Below are 16,489 nucleotides of genomic sequence, written 5' to 3'. Positions count from 1 at the left end.
GTTCTCAGGAGGACAAAAAGGGACATCGTGGCCCACCCCGTACCCTCACGAACCAAGCCCCACGCCCACCGGAGGGGCGGCCCGGAGGGCTGGCAGCGGCGCTGCCCCGCTCCCGCACCCTGCGGCGGGCGGCGGCTCGGCCCCCTCCGCGCCCCGCCTCGGCCCGCCCCCCGCGCGGCACGCCGGGCCAGCATGGCCGCTTCCCGGCCCGCCGGGCGCCGGGCGCGGGGCTGAGGGACGCGGGGACACCGCCCGCCGCGGGGCCGCCCGGCATGGAGGGGAGCTCCAGCTGCGAGAGCCTCGGCGCCGGGCGGGCGGCGGCGGCGCGGCCGCCCAGCGGCGACTCCCTGTCCAGGTACCGCCCGCCGCAGAGCCGTCGCCGCCCGCCCGCGGGGCTCGGAGGCCGGGGACCACCGCGGGGCGTGGGGGCAGAGGGAGGGAGCGGGGAGGGGCCGCCAGGGAAGAAGAAGCCGAAGGGATGGAGCTGGTGCTGTTTGTTCCCTCCGTGGGCAGGAGGCTCCTGCGCTTCCCCGGGGTCGGGTCTCTCCTGCTGGGGTGTCCCTGCTGCTGGGGGTGGCTGTGGGGTGACGGAGCAGGAAGGCAGGCGTGGGCTCTGCTCGGCTGCGGCACAGCCGCTCTCTCTTGCAGGCCTTTAGTCAGAGCAGGAGGTGCCACCCCCACCAGGCTCTCGGTAAATCCGTGCGCAGCCAAAGCAGTGCCCCTGCCCTTGGTACCTAAGGTGGAGGGATCTGGGAGATGGGCAGCACAGGTAAGCGTTGCTGGAAGGGCAGGCGCGGCACCCGCTTGGGAGCTGCCTTTCAGCGCGGTGCCGTGCCCACGCCAGGCCTTGTCCTCTTCAGGAGCAAATTTCCTGGGGCGTGTTGAGCGTTTGTGGTTTTGCCATCATGGCTTTTTCTGAAAGCTTGACTTTGCGGGTTGAATGGCTTGTAATGCCATGTGGGTAATATTCAAGGTCCTTAAGCCATGGAAGCCGAAAGGAGATTTTTGTGTTCTTTCCACCCTCCACGGGCTATCAGTGAAATTTTAATTTTGTGATTGAAAAGCACATCCTGCTTGGGCCTTGTGTTTGATGAAGGAGGTTGCAGTAGGGTAGCAAGAGCAGGCGCTGAGAGACTGATAGGGCTGGTGATGTGGGAGGCCCTGGTGTTGTGGTAGAGCCTGGGAGCAGGGTGACCTGATGGCTGCTGAAGGTTGTTCTGTCCCATTCTGGCTGCCCTTGCCATGCACAAGTTGCAGGATCAGAGGATAACTTGGGTTGAAGAGTTCTCAGCACCCCTGAGTCCAGCCTCCTGCTCATACCAGAGACAGCTTTAAGATCAGATCAGACTGCTTTTGGGTTTTACCCGGTTTGGTCTTGAAAACTTACAAAGGTGAAGTGCACACAGCCTCTCTGGGCAGCCCATCAGCATCTCCTGTATATCTTCCACTGGCACTGGTGGCACTGGGCATGCTTTTTTGGTCCTGCAGAGCAGTCTCTCCCCAGTCTCTTCACCCAGGCATGGTGCTCCAGCTACACTATCCCTGAACTCCCTCTAGCTCCCTGGAGACTTAACTGCACTGTGGGGCTAATACCTGCATGCAGTACTCCAGAAATGCTCCTCTGAAAGCTGAGTACAGGGGGATCCTTCCCTGGATCTCCTGGCTCTGCCTCTGTTCTTAGAGCCCAAGATGCCAGTGGCCACTTTGTTGCCAGCATCTCCAAACTCCCATGGTTGGCTTTTACCCCGCTGCTCCTCAGACAGGCACTTGGGTTTCTTCATTCTTGGGTCCTTCCTGACTTCTGACTTTCATTTCACCCTTCTTCATCAAATTCTTCTGCTCTCTGTACTGGTTTCACTGTGCAGTTCTACCAGTACCCTGCCAGATGCCAGCAGGCCTCTTTCGCCCTTACTTAACTGACCCATTATATTCTTCTTTTTATCTCTGCATCAGCTCAGGCAACTTGGACCCATCTGGTGGAGGTCATTTACTGTGAGAGGCCTATGGACACTAAAGAGAGCTTAACTCAGAAGAGCCAGTGGCTACAAGGAAGCTCCTGTTGAGCCTCTCGGCAGCATGCCCTGCGCAGATGGAACCATGGGGAAATTGAGATGATAAATCTGTTTCTGTTGAGCATGCACAAGGCTGTGTCCTCCAAGTCCTGGAAAGGCCCAGACTCTTAAGAGATTTCTTGGGATGTAAAAAAAGCTTATTCAAAAGCTTTCAGAATCTCAAGTCTCTGCTTGAACATCTAGAACCCATAGAAGAAAGCTAGCCACTTGGGGGGGGTTTAATGTACTCCAAACATAATACAGGTATTTGAAATAGATTAATGTTTTTCATCTGTAATTATTAATAAAAAGACCCTCATCTTGAGTTGGTGTATGCTGTAAAACTTTTTAGTTGAAATGGTTCAAGATTAGGGCAAACTTACAAGAAAATAAAACAAGGTTCTTGTAATGAGAGATGCCTGGTGACCTTCAGAATGTTTATTATCAGCTTACCTTGGCAATCTAGTGATGCATATGCACAAATAAATAATTGTCTATTAATTGGACAGTAGATTGATTTTCATCAGTTTTTTTTTTCATTTAAGCTGTACTGCAATCTGATTTTATACATCAGAATAATTCTCTGAAGCTAATTGGACTATTTGTATGCATTGAAATATACTTATTTTAATTTCTGTGATTGTGATCTAACAGCTAGACCAGCTTCAAATTGTAACCTATGACACATTTTCACCAAATGATTTTGTTTAAAAGAAGTTAGCGTTGGGAATGATGTGAGGAACACAATGAATCATGAGGATGCTGTCATCAGTTTTTATAATCCATTTTATTTAAAAGAATCAAAACCCAAAAAATGACTCAAAGGTCACTCATCTCAGAATCACCATTACCTAGCCTTGTGAAGCCTTACTGAGTTATACTTACTGAATTGTTTTATGCAAGATTTAGAAGACTTGGAAAGATGCTAGTGATGCTGGTATGAAATACATACAGCAGGGCATTCTTTGGGTTGTCTCAGCTCCAGGTTGGAAGTGTTATTATTTCTACAGGTGCTTAAGATCTAGCTCCTCAAGTAGACATGCTTGATAGGGTTTACTGGTACATAAGGCTGCTCACATCCAGATAAGTGCCTTGAAGAACATTATAGGTTTGTCTTTTAGTGATGCACATGAGCTGTGGCAATAAGGGCATTTGACAGTGAAAGTTGCTTTGATATTTAAATAGACCCTTGTAACGTGCAATACCTGTGGTCCTTGAGGAAGACGTAGGAATAATTAAACAAATGTTACCTACTTTCTGTCCCAACTAGAAAAACATTGAAAAACTCCTAATGAGACTTACAGTGTAGTTGTTTGTACAGGGTAAAAAATCGCCAGCTCTCTGTGAAAATACCGAGTTAGTTTCAGATGAGCAGGTCACAGCTAATTAACTCGGCTGCCCTCACAGTTGTGCTGAAACAGCTATTCTGCTTTTCAAGTCTCAGCTGTCTCACTCAGTGCTGGCTTTGTGCAGCACAGCACTGGGTTCTGCAGCTCTCTGTGGTTTCCAAGGGTCAGTACTTAGCATGGACATTCCCCTCCCATCCTGTTCTCATGGAAGACACATGACCATGAGCCAGCTACTCATAAAGAGCTGTGGTGGTATTTGACTAGCAACTTGCAAGACGTGCTTGTGTGTCTGCAGTGTCTGTCCAGAAACAACCTGTGAGACAGAAGAAGGAGTGAGGTAAAACACTGATTCATACGTTTGATGAGCTACAATATGGTTATGTCCAGAAGAACAAGCTTTTCTCAATGTTATGGACTGCTATTATATCTCTAGAATGGCCTGAGGATCCTGGGTGAGTGAGTGATAAACACAGTTCAGCTCTGCTAGTTATTCAGACTTCTTCCAAGACCATTCTTAAAATGAATTTGTGGGTGGGTTTGTTGTATTGTTGATTTTGCAAATTTGAGGTTGCATCCAGACCCTCTGACCCTTGGAATTCAAAGGAATAGCCAAAATTTTCTACCACAATCTTTTCCTTTCATGAAGGGAAAGCCAGATGGAGTCATGTATGATTTTAGCAGAACACATGACTTTAGGGAAAAAAAGTGGTGGCAAACTTCAGATATTTACTTTTAATTAAATGTGTTTAGGCATTTTGTTCATGCAGTCTATGTGGTTATGTCCTGTCGTTTCTGAATGAGCTTGCATCTCTGTATTCCTCAGGAAAAGCATATCACAGTTCAGTCTGAACAATGGTCCAGTAAGATATCTAAGAGGCTTTCTGTTAGGTCTGCTGAAGATAATAATAATAATAATTTGTATTGCCTGTGCAAAAGTGTGGAGGTGATTGTACTGTAAAAAAACTGTTATAGGAGACGTCAGTGCTATTTCAACATCAGTATAAAATGAGAGGAAGATAAGGCAGTGGGTAGATGTTTCCCACCAGCATGACTGTAGCAATGCTTGATGTTACTGCTTTTTTTGTTGCTTGTTATCACCTTTCTTCTGGTGTTTATCATCCACAGAGGTCTGCAGACATGGTGGATCCTATGCACTGCACTTTTACTGAAGCATATGAGAACAATCATGCTCCTTGTCTTTATGTTTGCAGGGATAAATCTGAAAATGTAAACTCAGTGTAAATCAGTGCAGCAAGGTCTGTTGAACCAATAACTCCATGAGGTATGAACTCCCCCCTTGTCTCAAATAAGGCCCTGTCAATACCTGGTCTGATTTAAGGCTGTGTTGAAGGAATTCTTTCCCCATGGGTGAGAGTGATGCTGGAAAGAGTTGGGTCTGTGAGCTGTTGGCTGAGGAGGGCTTTAGCTGTAGCACCACATTGCTACCAGATGTATGAGCTTTGCTGATTGAGTTGTTTTGTGATGAGTCATTGAAGTTAGAGTTTGAAAGGGAAGATTTTTGCCAGTTTTGGTGTTCGGTGAAATGCTGTCATTTTCCTCATGGGCTTTGAGAGCATTTCTTGCATTTGATTTCTTGTAAGTGCAAAGCAGGATTTCTCAGGAGTTGTTACCATTAAAGACAAGTATGTTGCTGGATGAGTGTTGATAATGAACTGGTTTTGCATCTCAGGAATTTAACACTATGCCTAGAACCAATTAGCAACTCCAGAGCAGTTCATTATCATTGATTTTAATAAATGAGTGATAATTTCTAGCGCTTACTTGCAACTGAAATCTGTTCTGAGACGGGTGGCTTTCTTGTGTATTGTGAAGATAAATAGCGCTTTTGCCTGCATATAGATTTGCAAAATGAGAAGAATCTTTTTAATAGTCTCAGGGTTTGGGCCAGAAAATAATGAAAATACTATTTAGTGAAAAAGACTTTAGAGCTTTTAATTTATAGCTGCGCACTTGTGAAGATAAACCATTGCCTCTAAAGAATTCACAGATTGCTTTTAGTAGCAATCTTTGCTATGCACATTTCTGCTCCTGCATTCAGCAGAAACCATTTCTACTTATCTCAGAGTGTGAGACCTTCAGTCTTAAAAGTTTTCCTCTATCAGGCACATGCACATCTCTTTGTCCCAGTTCTGCCCATTCAATAAAATGCTTTTTATTGATGACAAAAATGTTTGTGTTTATTTTTCATCCGAGAATATAAAATACAACTGACACTCACCTGTTCATTGTATTGTAATTAAGACTACATTGGTGTTTAAAGGCCTCACAGGAATTTGCAGTATCATAGTTCTAGCTGCTGTACAGATGGCAATGCTTTCTGTGTTGAAGAGATGGGGACCAGCTATTTAATTGTGCCTAAGCCAGGACTACTCTATTTTTAATAATGCCTGGTGGGTAATTTTACTAAGCTCTTGGATGTGCAGTTGAATGCCAAGACTCCTTGCTGAGAGATTGGGCACAGAGTGAGATAATCCAAGGACGAGATGAGAAACTGCAGTGGAGACATGAGGCAAGATCTGACAACTGGTGAGGAATGAAGCTAGGCTCAGAACATGACTCTCTTGGGTCCTATCAAGCACTGCCTTCTCTGAAGAGGGAGGGTAATGCTATGTTGACTAGCAATCTGTTTGCTAGACAGCTCTGAGTTGTACACGTAGTTCCTTAACTGCAGGCTATCCATAGCAGAGGTGCAATTACAGAGCCTGAATTTTTAGATTGAAGATGACCTGACAATCTCAAATTACAGAATTCCTATCTATAGCCCTGATAGGTTAACACCTGTCTTGAACATATTTTGTTACCTATTTCTGATGTTTATCATCTCCCTTCCTTTGCTAATTCTTTCACACCTCATGTATACAGGCAAGAACTGCATTTGGAAAGGTCATAATACCTCTTTAATGGCTCAGCAGATCGATTGTCCACATCTTTTTCATTAATCTTTTCCTGATGACCTGCTTTACTGATACTGGTTTTTCAGTGCTGGGGGTATCAGCAGTGTAAAAAGAGACCTGATCCATACACCAAAGAGCTTTTGTTGACTCAGGAGTTGGACTCAGTGATCCTTGTGGGTCCCTTCCAGCTCAGGATATTCTGTGTTACCAGAAAGCTTAGTCAAGGAAAACAAACAACAGGCCTTCATTAGAAATGAAAGAAACAGTCCGGAGGTCACCTTGATACATGGCTGTTATGTACAAGTGTAGTTGTAATACAGCACATGAAAAAGTCTTTTTATTTGTCCTTGGGAAGCCCATTCCACCATGAGGAAGAATGTGACAGGAAGGGAAAGGAGTGCTTGGTTTGTAGAGGTGTCTGGGATAACCCAGGGAAGTGAGAATACAGGAGAGACACTGTCACAGTAATTACCCCATCTTCATTTTTAACTGAAGTAACATCTGGCTCTTTTATTGCCCCAATAACTGGGAGCTAATTGAAGGAAAAAATCAATGAAAGACAACAAAATATCAGTGGAACTTTTCAAGTATTTGCTTTTCCCTTTCCTGCCATCCGTAGTTACTTTTGCCACAACATGTTCTCACTCAGTAATTTTCCAGTGATTTCAAGGTAGCTCTTTTCTTTGTTTCTCTCTTGCTTCTCTGCTCCATGAATTCTTTGCCGTTGCTTTCTAAACCCTGATATATTTGATGAAGAGAAAGTGTTAGCAGTTTTTGAGTCCATAATCTTTTCAAGGTGATTTTCTAGTAATTTTGTTAGCTCTGTACAAATGCTCCCACTTTACAGATCTGGCTTCTGTAGTCTTCTGGCCACGGCTCCAGAATCATTAATGCTGGGTCACCTAATGATTCAAATTTGATCTGGGTCAGGTGTGGGTGTGTGATCATATTTCTGCTGAACTATTTGGAAAAACTGGAGTTTATGGGGTTTTTTTCTTTGTTCTGGGAAGACTGGCAACACCTGTTTAGAATAAAACCATATTTTTATCTGGATTTATTTACTGTGATGTAGAGACTACGTGTCCGTACAAAGTGTTACACACAAGACCTTGTTCACAGGCAAAAAGGCAGTGCGTTTTCATATAGCAAAGAATTTATTCTTAGTGTAACTGAATTTTTGGAAGTCTAACCATGATTAGTCCAGATGCAATTATTATAGAAAAAGAAAGAATAATAATGCAGTTAAAACTGTCATACATTAAGTTCTTGGTTTCTACCCCTCTTTCTGGTGTTACGTTCACCCATCTTCTGTTCCTCTGGGTGCCAAAGCTGCTGATTTTATTTATTATCTGGTAGTAGTGGATGTTAGAGCAAATTGTCAGCAACTGGAGTCCTTTGCTGGGAGAATATGAGGTTCATCACGTTGACTCTTTTCTTTCTTCACTGTAGGATCCACCTGGGGTCATTTCAGTGTGTTTTTTCTTCATTGGCCTTCAGTTCCACACTGCATCTGAGTTTTTGCTATATATAATTGCATTTATGGGTATTAAACACAATTTCTTTGTTCTCCTTGTTACCTCTGAAGCCAGTTTTGTCCAGCTCCAGCTCTGCATTTCTTTCATTGATCATTGGTGAGTTGTTTATGGCCATGGTCTCAGGTGCCAAGCCTGTGCCCCATTTCTCATCCTGTGCCTCTACTCTTCCATGCCACGTCCTGTGTCTCCACTTCTCCAGTCCTCTGCTGTGGTACCAGGCTGTTGTATTTCTCTCTACAAAGTTACTACATTAGTGGTAAATATTCTGTATAGAATAGCTAGCTGCTTTTTACTGCTGTCTGTGCAAAACTGTGGTTGTATCACACACAAACAGAAATAAAACAGAGGGGATATACATACCTGGCCAGTTACAGAAATTGCAGTCACACCTAAACCAGTTCAACCAAAGCTACAAGCAGGCCAAGAAAAGTTAAGGCAAAGCAAAAGTGACAAGTTCTGAGGCCTTGAAAATTCACTACAAGGCTTATGACCTATGAAGAACAATGGCAATACTGAATGACAGGACTGAAGTTAACCCAACTATTTTTTTCTGTACAAAATATAACTGCTGGAGTGAGTATACCTCTGATCATTGCTTGGTGTTTTGTGATCAAAGTATTTGTTGCATTTTTACCCAGGTACAAAATGCACTAATACATGAATTACTGAGCTGAACCATGGCCTCATTCGTACCTTCTGCCTTTAGTGAAAATAAAGCATTTGTGCTGTTTTTATTGCTGTGTTAATAAATCCTATTGTTGACTTCAGTTGATATCACTGCTCAATGGTCTTCTCGAAGAGAAGGATTGTACACATTGGTAATAGGACTGCCCTCATGAACAGGTTCAGCTAAATCTGCCCATGAAAGGGCTGGAGGCTGGGAGTGAGTTGGTTGCACTTGTCAGATTGAAGGGCCTGTCTGTCTGCTGTGGAGAGCAGATGCTGAAGGTAAGGGCAGGTCACTGGGACCTGTAGTACCAGAGATGAACTGCTGAAGGATGGCTGTCAAAATCAGTATTTAACCAGCAGATGGATGCCTTTAGCAAATGCAAAGTGATCAGCATCTTACCTGTAAGTAGAACCTCTCTGAAAAGAAATGAAAAATGTGGGATCTTCTGCCCGTATTTTACCCAAGCCGACTTTTGGGGAAGACTGTTCTTGAAAATTCAGGCTGTGTCTTCCAGTCTGAGAATGGATACCTCACTCCCACACTGAAAATGAACCCCCACACCCCCACACCTTATGAGGGAGTACTTCCCAAGTCTTTTTCCTCGAAGGTGAAGCAACATGCTAGCAGAGTAGTCGTTAAATACCAGGGTGTGAGAAGGAGGATGTGGTGGGTCTGTTGGTGGATGTGCTCAGGACTTGTGCCAGCAGAGGAGTCTTGGGCCTTCAGTATTCCCACCTGTTTGGGTATAGCTTCTGCTGATCACTGCTGCCTCCAGCACCACAAAGAGACAGAATTCATCTTTTTTTGCTAGAACATACTCTGATTCTAGACTCCACATTCTCATTCCACTTTCTGCTTCCACCTTTCATAAAGAAAAATACAAGCATCCTGCATGAGATTTTTCTCATCTGGTTGGGTTGATACAAAGTTCTGGTAGTCTCTGGGTTGGTGGGGTTTGGTTTGTTTTGTTGTGGGTTTTTTTTGTAGACAATGAGGAAGAATGAGTCATCTCAAGTTTCTCCACGGTGGCTCTAAGTAGAGCCTACAGTGAGTAATTCAGATGTGACCACCTACACAGAACTCTATCCCCATCATTGTGGTAAGGGCAAAGAGAGCATTGAATTTGGGTTGTTCTCAACTCCAAAAAAAGAAGGAGCTATTTCTTAATTCACAGCATTCCTCTTTTTTACATGTTAACTAAATATATTTGCAACTGAGAAGAGAGCAGAGATTTGTAGTCTGGTTTCCTAAGTCCCATTTCTCCATGTATGTGTGTATATCTGTCTAGTTTATTGACTAATAATTTTTGTAACATTTGGACAGTTTTAGCCATGCTTGACAGAGGAGTGAAAATAGTAACTTATGACAAGTTTTGCATTTAAGCAAAAATGGAGATAGGAAGGGAGGGCATGTCAGTTCTTCCATTACAGAAAAAGTTTGTTTCATTTCCAACAGAAGGGAATACCTAGATAACAAGGATGTCATGAATATGTGCAGATTGTTTTGGACAAGGCTTCTCTCTCAAGTTGGAGAAATATGTTATATTCTCTCATTTTTGCATTTCCTTCTTTCCCTTTGCTTTCTCTGGTGTCTGCAAAAGGCTGTGTTCAGTTAAACAAAGCAGATACAAACTACTCTGCCACAAGACACTGATCTTCAGGAAACCAGGGTAGGATCTCATTCAGGTTGCTCTATCTCCATGGGAAGTAGGTATCTAAAACCTCCCTACCCTCAGTGGATTCAATACATTCCACAAGTAATCCAGCAGAGATCAGTGTCCACTCCAGGAGGGCTGAATTGTTTTCTAAACTCCACTGCCTGGATTTCCGTTGGCTAAGCAGAAGTAGAGACACCCATGTTATCCACCAGCCAGAGGCGAACCATTCTGACCTCATTGGTCCTACTCCTTTTTGAGTTAGTTGGTTTTTCACATACACTGATTTCTGCTTGAGGAAGCAGAAGTGGCAGGAGGAAGTGGCTGTGGGTGATCTTAGATTAGCCCTCATTTCAGATGAATGAGCACTGATGTACAGAAAATCCTCAGATGAGCTCGCATAGTTTGTGTTCCTCATTTCATTGCAAGGCAGAAGAATTTGAAAGACCTTTGTTTTCAACATGTACCCTGGAAGTTCTTCCTCATGTTGAGATGGAACTTCTTGTATTTTAGTTTATGGCCATTGCTCCTCATCCTGTCACTCGGCACTACCAAAATGAGTCTGGCACCATCCTCTTGGCATCCACCTTGGAGATAATGATGAGATTCCCTTCTCAGTCTTCACTTCTCACACAAATGCTCTGTTTTTGAAAACATCCTGTGTTGTCTTAGGTTGAATTTCTGGAAATAAAGCCCCTAAATTGTCAAATACTTGTCTGACTTGAGCCTTGAGATTTTGCTAGGGACCAATTTCATGCAGGGGCTGAACTATCAAGAGAATAAAGGTGTTCCCAGACTGTTTTTTCTGAGCTGAATGTGACAGAGCACATGGCTGCGTAGTGTCTGTGAAAGCTTAGCAAGGTGTTACAGTTTTGCTAGGTGATACAAGACTCTCCATATTGGCTATATTTATACATCCTTTCCACCTTCTTTTGATTTTCCCAGGACGGAACAAGTAATGTCGTTGATTAGTAAATCGCTGGTATTTTTAATTCCTGTGGGTGTTAGGTTTATTGGGGTGAGGGGGTTGTGTAGTATGTGTTTTAAAGAAAATCAGAAAGTTTAACAATATGTGTTACGCTCTAACTAAGGTGTTTCTTAAATAGAAACATAGGAAGGAAGCTAAAGAAAAACTGAGAGAGCACATGAACTGTGAGAAGTACACGTATATTTGGTTAATATATGCACAATTTGTTCTTAGTAAGTAACTAGAAATTGAGGCACTGCCAGAACACAAATCATAAAAGAGAAGTTATATCCATCTTTTTATTCAGTTCTTGTTTCTGTCCTAAGGTAAGTACTTACTAATGTAATTTTTGTTTCTCTTTCTTTCCTTGATCAAGTTAATAGATTTTTCCTAAAAAATTAAAAAAAAAATTAACAACCAAATAAAAGATTTGATATTCTGTGTTTCCATTTTTTTAATTTCTCTTTGCTCTCCGGTTCTGGACTAGTTTTTGCAACTTAGCGTGGGAATGTCTGAATTTGCAACAAAATCCTGATCGTTTTTTACTTGTCTGTCTTTCTCTGGCTTGATGAGTTTTTAAAGGAAGGGTGTCAGTGTTTAGAGGGTAGATATAAATATTGATTAACTGCAAGGGTGATTTTGAATTGTATGTAGGATTTCCATCATGGCTTTTGTCTTCATTCAAAGTGCTTGTGGAGACAGTTAAATGTTGCCAGCTCTCTTTCTCCTGTGGGGTGCAGTGGGAAATCCACGTTTGCTCTGATGTAGGAAATAGCAGCACCACCCAGGTGTCTTAGTTCTCTGCCACAAGACATCCTGAGCCCTGGAATCAGCATTTTCCACAGGCAGGGCTAAGAGACTGTGGGTGTTCTTGCAGCACCGGGAAACACTTGAAGTTGGATTTGTGAGTTCCCTTTTTGCCAGAGCAGTCATGCAGCGTGGAGATTCCCTTGGCAGAGGCGGCCGCTGGGGCTGTCTGGGGGAGAAGGCTGCAGGTCAGGACATGTGCTGGTTCATCACGGCCCAAGAGATCTCTTGCCAGACATCTTGTCAATCAGCGATCTCCCTGATGGCTTTCTGTCTGTCCCTGTGCAGCACTGCTTCAGCCATCTGAAGCCTGAGGTGCTGGAATGTCTCCACCTCAGACATATTTTTTTGACCTAGAAATAGTTTTTCAGGGCAGGCAAGATCTTCTTCACTTCTAGTTTAGTCCTGCCCTCTGCAGCATCTGATATTTGAAATCAAAGGCTCTGGCTTCTTCTGAACAATAACAGGGATGCCAAAAAGCATAACAATGACCCAGTGTGTAGGAAGGCACAGAGAAGAGCAGGTGGGAGCACTGTTCTAGCAGACAACCTTGTTTATGTTGACAGTAAACAGGGTTGTGTTTTGAACCTCTCTTCATCTTACAGTCTTAATTTATTTTCAATGCTAAGGGCCTGTGCTGGTGATTGGAAGCCCCTAAGCTTTGGAGTACAGACCCAGATGTGTGCACCATCTCTAGGAAGTCTGTCAAACCTTCCTCCCAAGGCCTAGGATAGTAGAGCCAGACAGACAGGGCTGCCTTTGAATTGTGTGTCACCTGGGGAAGGTGGGATGACTGCCTTGCCCACAACTCCCTGCTCAAACTCCTAATGCTGCAAGCAGAAGTGCTTGTACTGAGGTGGATTTTACAATCCAAACATTTCCATTAGGAACTGGAATCAGACCAAAATACTGGGTTATCAGCCTGTTTGCAGAAGTTAGTAACTAACTTTGGACTCTCTGGATATGGGCTGAAATTAAATTGGTGGAACAGAGTCAAAATGTCAGTTCCCTGTGGAAGTCTAAAAACTTCTTGAATTTTTTTTTTTTTTTTTCTTCTTTTCTCTTCTAGCTGAGCATCATGCCATACCAGCTGGGAGCTTGTTAGAAACCAAACCTCCCTCTTTTCCTCTCATGAATACAGATCATTTTGTAGTTATCTTTCTTGTGCTGATCAGACAATATTGATTCAGGGGTCTCATAGCTCCTGTTCTTCCTGGTTTTTGCCTTCTGGATTGTTGACTCACAAGAGCATGATACTGTGGGCTCCTTGCTGTTATTAATTACATGATGCATATTGATTTGTCTTTGGGCGTTGGTCTTTATTCTTGGAATCTTGCAAATATTTTAAACAATCAGCCTATTGTTTAGCCAGTGCTCTACAAACACTGTAGGCCTTTTGTGAATTTCAGTTTAAAAAAAATAATAAAAGAATGACTAATGGAGCACAAACGGTGCTTGTGACACTGTAGTCCATTGTGTAACTATTGAGAGCAAAATTTGCATTCCTAGAAAAGCTTGTTCACGGTCAAAATATAGGACATTCTCTTTATGGCTCATGGGAAAAGATGCACTGTATATTCAGCTCAGGATGCTACTTGGAAGGATCAACTTTTAAAAAATGTCATTTTCTTCCCTTGGAACATTGAAGTCAGACTGAGACCCAGCTTTGCTTGGCAACAGAAGTGACTTTTTCATTCAGGCAAGTGGCATGGGGGGGCTATTTTAGGTTTGTCTCATACATGCACCATGATTTATTTGCTAAAATGGCTTCTCTTTAAGATGATGGCAAACTCTGACATGATGGCCCTTTCGAATAACGAAAATACATTATTATATAATATAAGTGTCTGCCTTCTCTGAATGCCAGAGGCAGCCTGGCAGTTGGTGCTTTTCTTTCCTTCAAAAGTGTATTTGTTTATGGCTTTTAGTTCTTCCCCCCTGAGGTTGTCAAGCAGAGGTTAAAGTGCGATCTTTAAATGTTTAGAAAAATTGTAAGTTCCAGTCAGCTCACCTGAAACTAATAGCTGTCTGTCCTGCATGTGCCTAGAAAGATGGTACTGGGTGCTCAGAGGGGTAAGGCTGCATCTCATACATGCTATGGGTAGTTTCCTGTGGCATTTGTCCAGGTAGGATTAGCCTGTTTTGACTTTCTATTTTGCTGTGAAGAATTAAGATCCAGTCACTGCTCACTGGAGATAGCACTCCTTTGTCTGTCAGCAAAATCTCTTTGGGAAAGCAGTTGCCTGTTACAGTGGGCACATGTAGTGGCAATTACTGCGTGATTCCTGTCCTGGGAGGGATGGTGTTAAAATGCTAAAACTTAATTTACAGCAGCAGGGCCTGTTCTGGCCCCATGGCAGAGTGGAAGCCAGCATAGAGTGCCCAGCTCCTGCTGCAAGGCTCTGGTTCTGTCAGAACTGAGCTTTCAAGTGCTTGCCTGGAGAGGGGTGTGTGAGGGACTTCTGAGGACCCTTAGGAGTATGTGTGTATACACAGATAAGGACTATGGGGACCACTTAGCCTTAGCACAGATCCACGGAGCTGCTGCAAATGGGAGAGTCTGATGTGGGCAACAGCTGGGTGTCCCAGGCCAGTTCAGCCAGTACTGGCTAGGACAGAGTCATATTCATGGGGAACAAGCACCAGTTTGTCTCCCTCTGCTCTGAGGTGACCCAGGAGGTTTTCCAGTATTACTTTTTTCTTCTCTTGAAGAAGCAGGAGTATTGGAAGTATTGAGGGAGTGTTGTCAGTCTGAGCTTGGGAAGTGAGCGGGGAGTGCTCAATACCTCTGCAGCATTATACTTTTAAGAGAACTGCCCAAGTGCTACAAGTGCTTCTGTTCATGGCCCTGCTGTAAATTCAAATCAATTGGACCCTGCTCTCTTGGCATCTGAAGCTTCCAAATGAAATTGTATTTACCACTCATCATCATTAATTTGCAGTTTTCACCTTGATTAATTTTTAGGAATGCACATAATGAGAAACTTTTAAAAAAACAGGAAGAGAGGAAATGGAAATTTGCCCTCTACAGTGTTTTTCTCATTTATGACCTCTGTGCCTGAAACTGTATTGCTCAGTGGTGCATTTTGTCACCTGTTTTCCATGTCAGTTCAGTGACTATTGAAACAAAATATTCTGTTTGATACAAAAGAAATGGTGTGAGCAGCTCATGCCAATTAATGTCTGAGTAATTGGCACACCTTTGCAAGCAATTTGAAGCAGCTGCTTGTTGTACTGACAGGGAAAAAATATTCATAAAGAAGGTGCTGGAAAGGTGACTTTATCATCACTGACTACTGATTTTGGTTGTGTTATTTATAGGAGTGAGCCAGGTTAGTATTTTAAGACATTGGTATAAAAAATAGGTGTCCTCAAGCCCTATGCATGTATTGTAAATAAAATGGGCATATTTTCCAGAGGTGTGTTTCTCATCTGTTCCATCAATTTTTTGTAGAGTTCTGGGTGTTAAATTCATATGCATATTCCTGCTTCTGGATTTAGGAGGGGAGCTTTAGGAATCAGAACGTAATCTTTTTTCTTCCTTTTTATAGTCTCTGTTTTGTTTTTATTTTGGTGTGGGGTTTTTTTTGGTTTGTTTTTTTAGACAATATCTTGTTTTGAAGCAAGATAAAAGTCTCTTTTTAACTTTTCAGTCTGAGCAAGTGTCATAGAACCATAGAATGGTTCGGGTTGAAAGGGATCTTAAGGATCATCTAGTTACAACCCCCCTGCCGTGGGCAGAGACATCTTCCACTAGACCAGGTTGCTCAAAGTCCCATCCAACCTGGCTTTGAACACTTCCAGGAATGCAACATCCACAACTTCTCTGGGCAACCTGTGCCAGTGCCTCACCACTCTCATCGTACCCAGTTCCTTTCTGCATAGGATTTACTTGTCTTTGGGAAGGTGTGTATAGTTTATATTCTTGCTGATCAGAAGTTTTGTAGAATGACTATATGTATACTTTATGTTTCTGCTGAACACAATGAGGAACACCTCTAAGAGCTTGCTCAGAAATGACCATTCTCAGTAATTACAGGCTGAGATGGTTTAGCCAGATCACACCTCATATTCATTTTGTGGCTTTTGTCTAAGGTTTTGCCGGAAGTTATTGTCCGGTTTTAAGTGATGCATGAAATTGGTTGTTGTGACATTTTTCTTGAGTCACAAGACTAAGAGAAGAGGTTATACAGAGTGGTCATCCTTCGGCCTGGTGTTCACAGAAGGCTCTTCATAGAGAAGTTTTTCTTAGCTCTGGAGTGTGGAGACAGCAAAGTAAAATATCCTGTGTTTGGAGTATGAAGAATGTTGTATTAAGTTCCCTACAGCAGGGGTAAGGATACAGGTAGGAGAGCTCAGTCCTGCAGAAATGGTGCATTTGTCTGCATCAGGTTAAAACTTCAGGGCCTCACGGTTTGATTCTGGCAATTTCTTTGCATCTTTGTGCTTATCTTCTACCTGACTTGGGTTCACTGTCATGCTCAGATCCTCACAAGGTCAAATCACCCTCTTCAGAAGCTGTACTTGTGCTTTCTGCTTCC

At 43.2% G+C, this 16,489-nt stretch overlaps 1 protein-coding gene and 1 long non-coding RNA gene across 3 annotated transcripts in view; both read left to right on the top strand.

Annotated features, from left to right (window-relative positions):
* The first annotated feature begins 205 nt into the window (after nt 1-205).
* MTMR2 (myotubularin related protein 2) overlaps nt 206-16,489 on the top strand; it is a 63,153-nt gene continuing 46,869 nt past the window's right edge. Inside the window, exon 1 of one of the 2 annotated variants that reach the window (XR_007201589.1) lies at nt 206-355. Coding sequence is in view for 1 of the 2 variants with exons in the window: in XM_048294590.1 (XP_048150547.1) it covers nt 273-355 (83 nt within the window). In the remaining variant the exon portion in view is untranslated. The remainder of the gene's footprint in view (nt 356-16,489) is intronic. The other variant, XM_048294590.1, reaches the window with a different exon arrangement.
* LOC125321555 lies at nt 458-2,465 on the top strand. The gene is made up of 2 exons (XR_007201590.1): nt 458-769; nt 1,954-2,465. It is a non-coding gene; the product is annotated as an uncharacterized LOC125321555 (long non-coding RNA).

Source organism: Corvus hawaiiensis, chromosome 2, assembly GCF_020740725.1.
Source record: "Corvus hawaiiensis isolate bCorHaw1 chromosome 2, bCorHaw1.pri.cur, whole genome shotgun sequence".
NCBI classification, from domain to species: Eukaryota; Metazoa; Chordata; class Aves; order Passeriformes; family Corvidae; genus Corvus; species Corvus hawaiiensis.
This window is presented reverse-complemented; position numbering and strand designations above follow the sequence as displayed.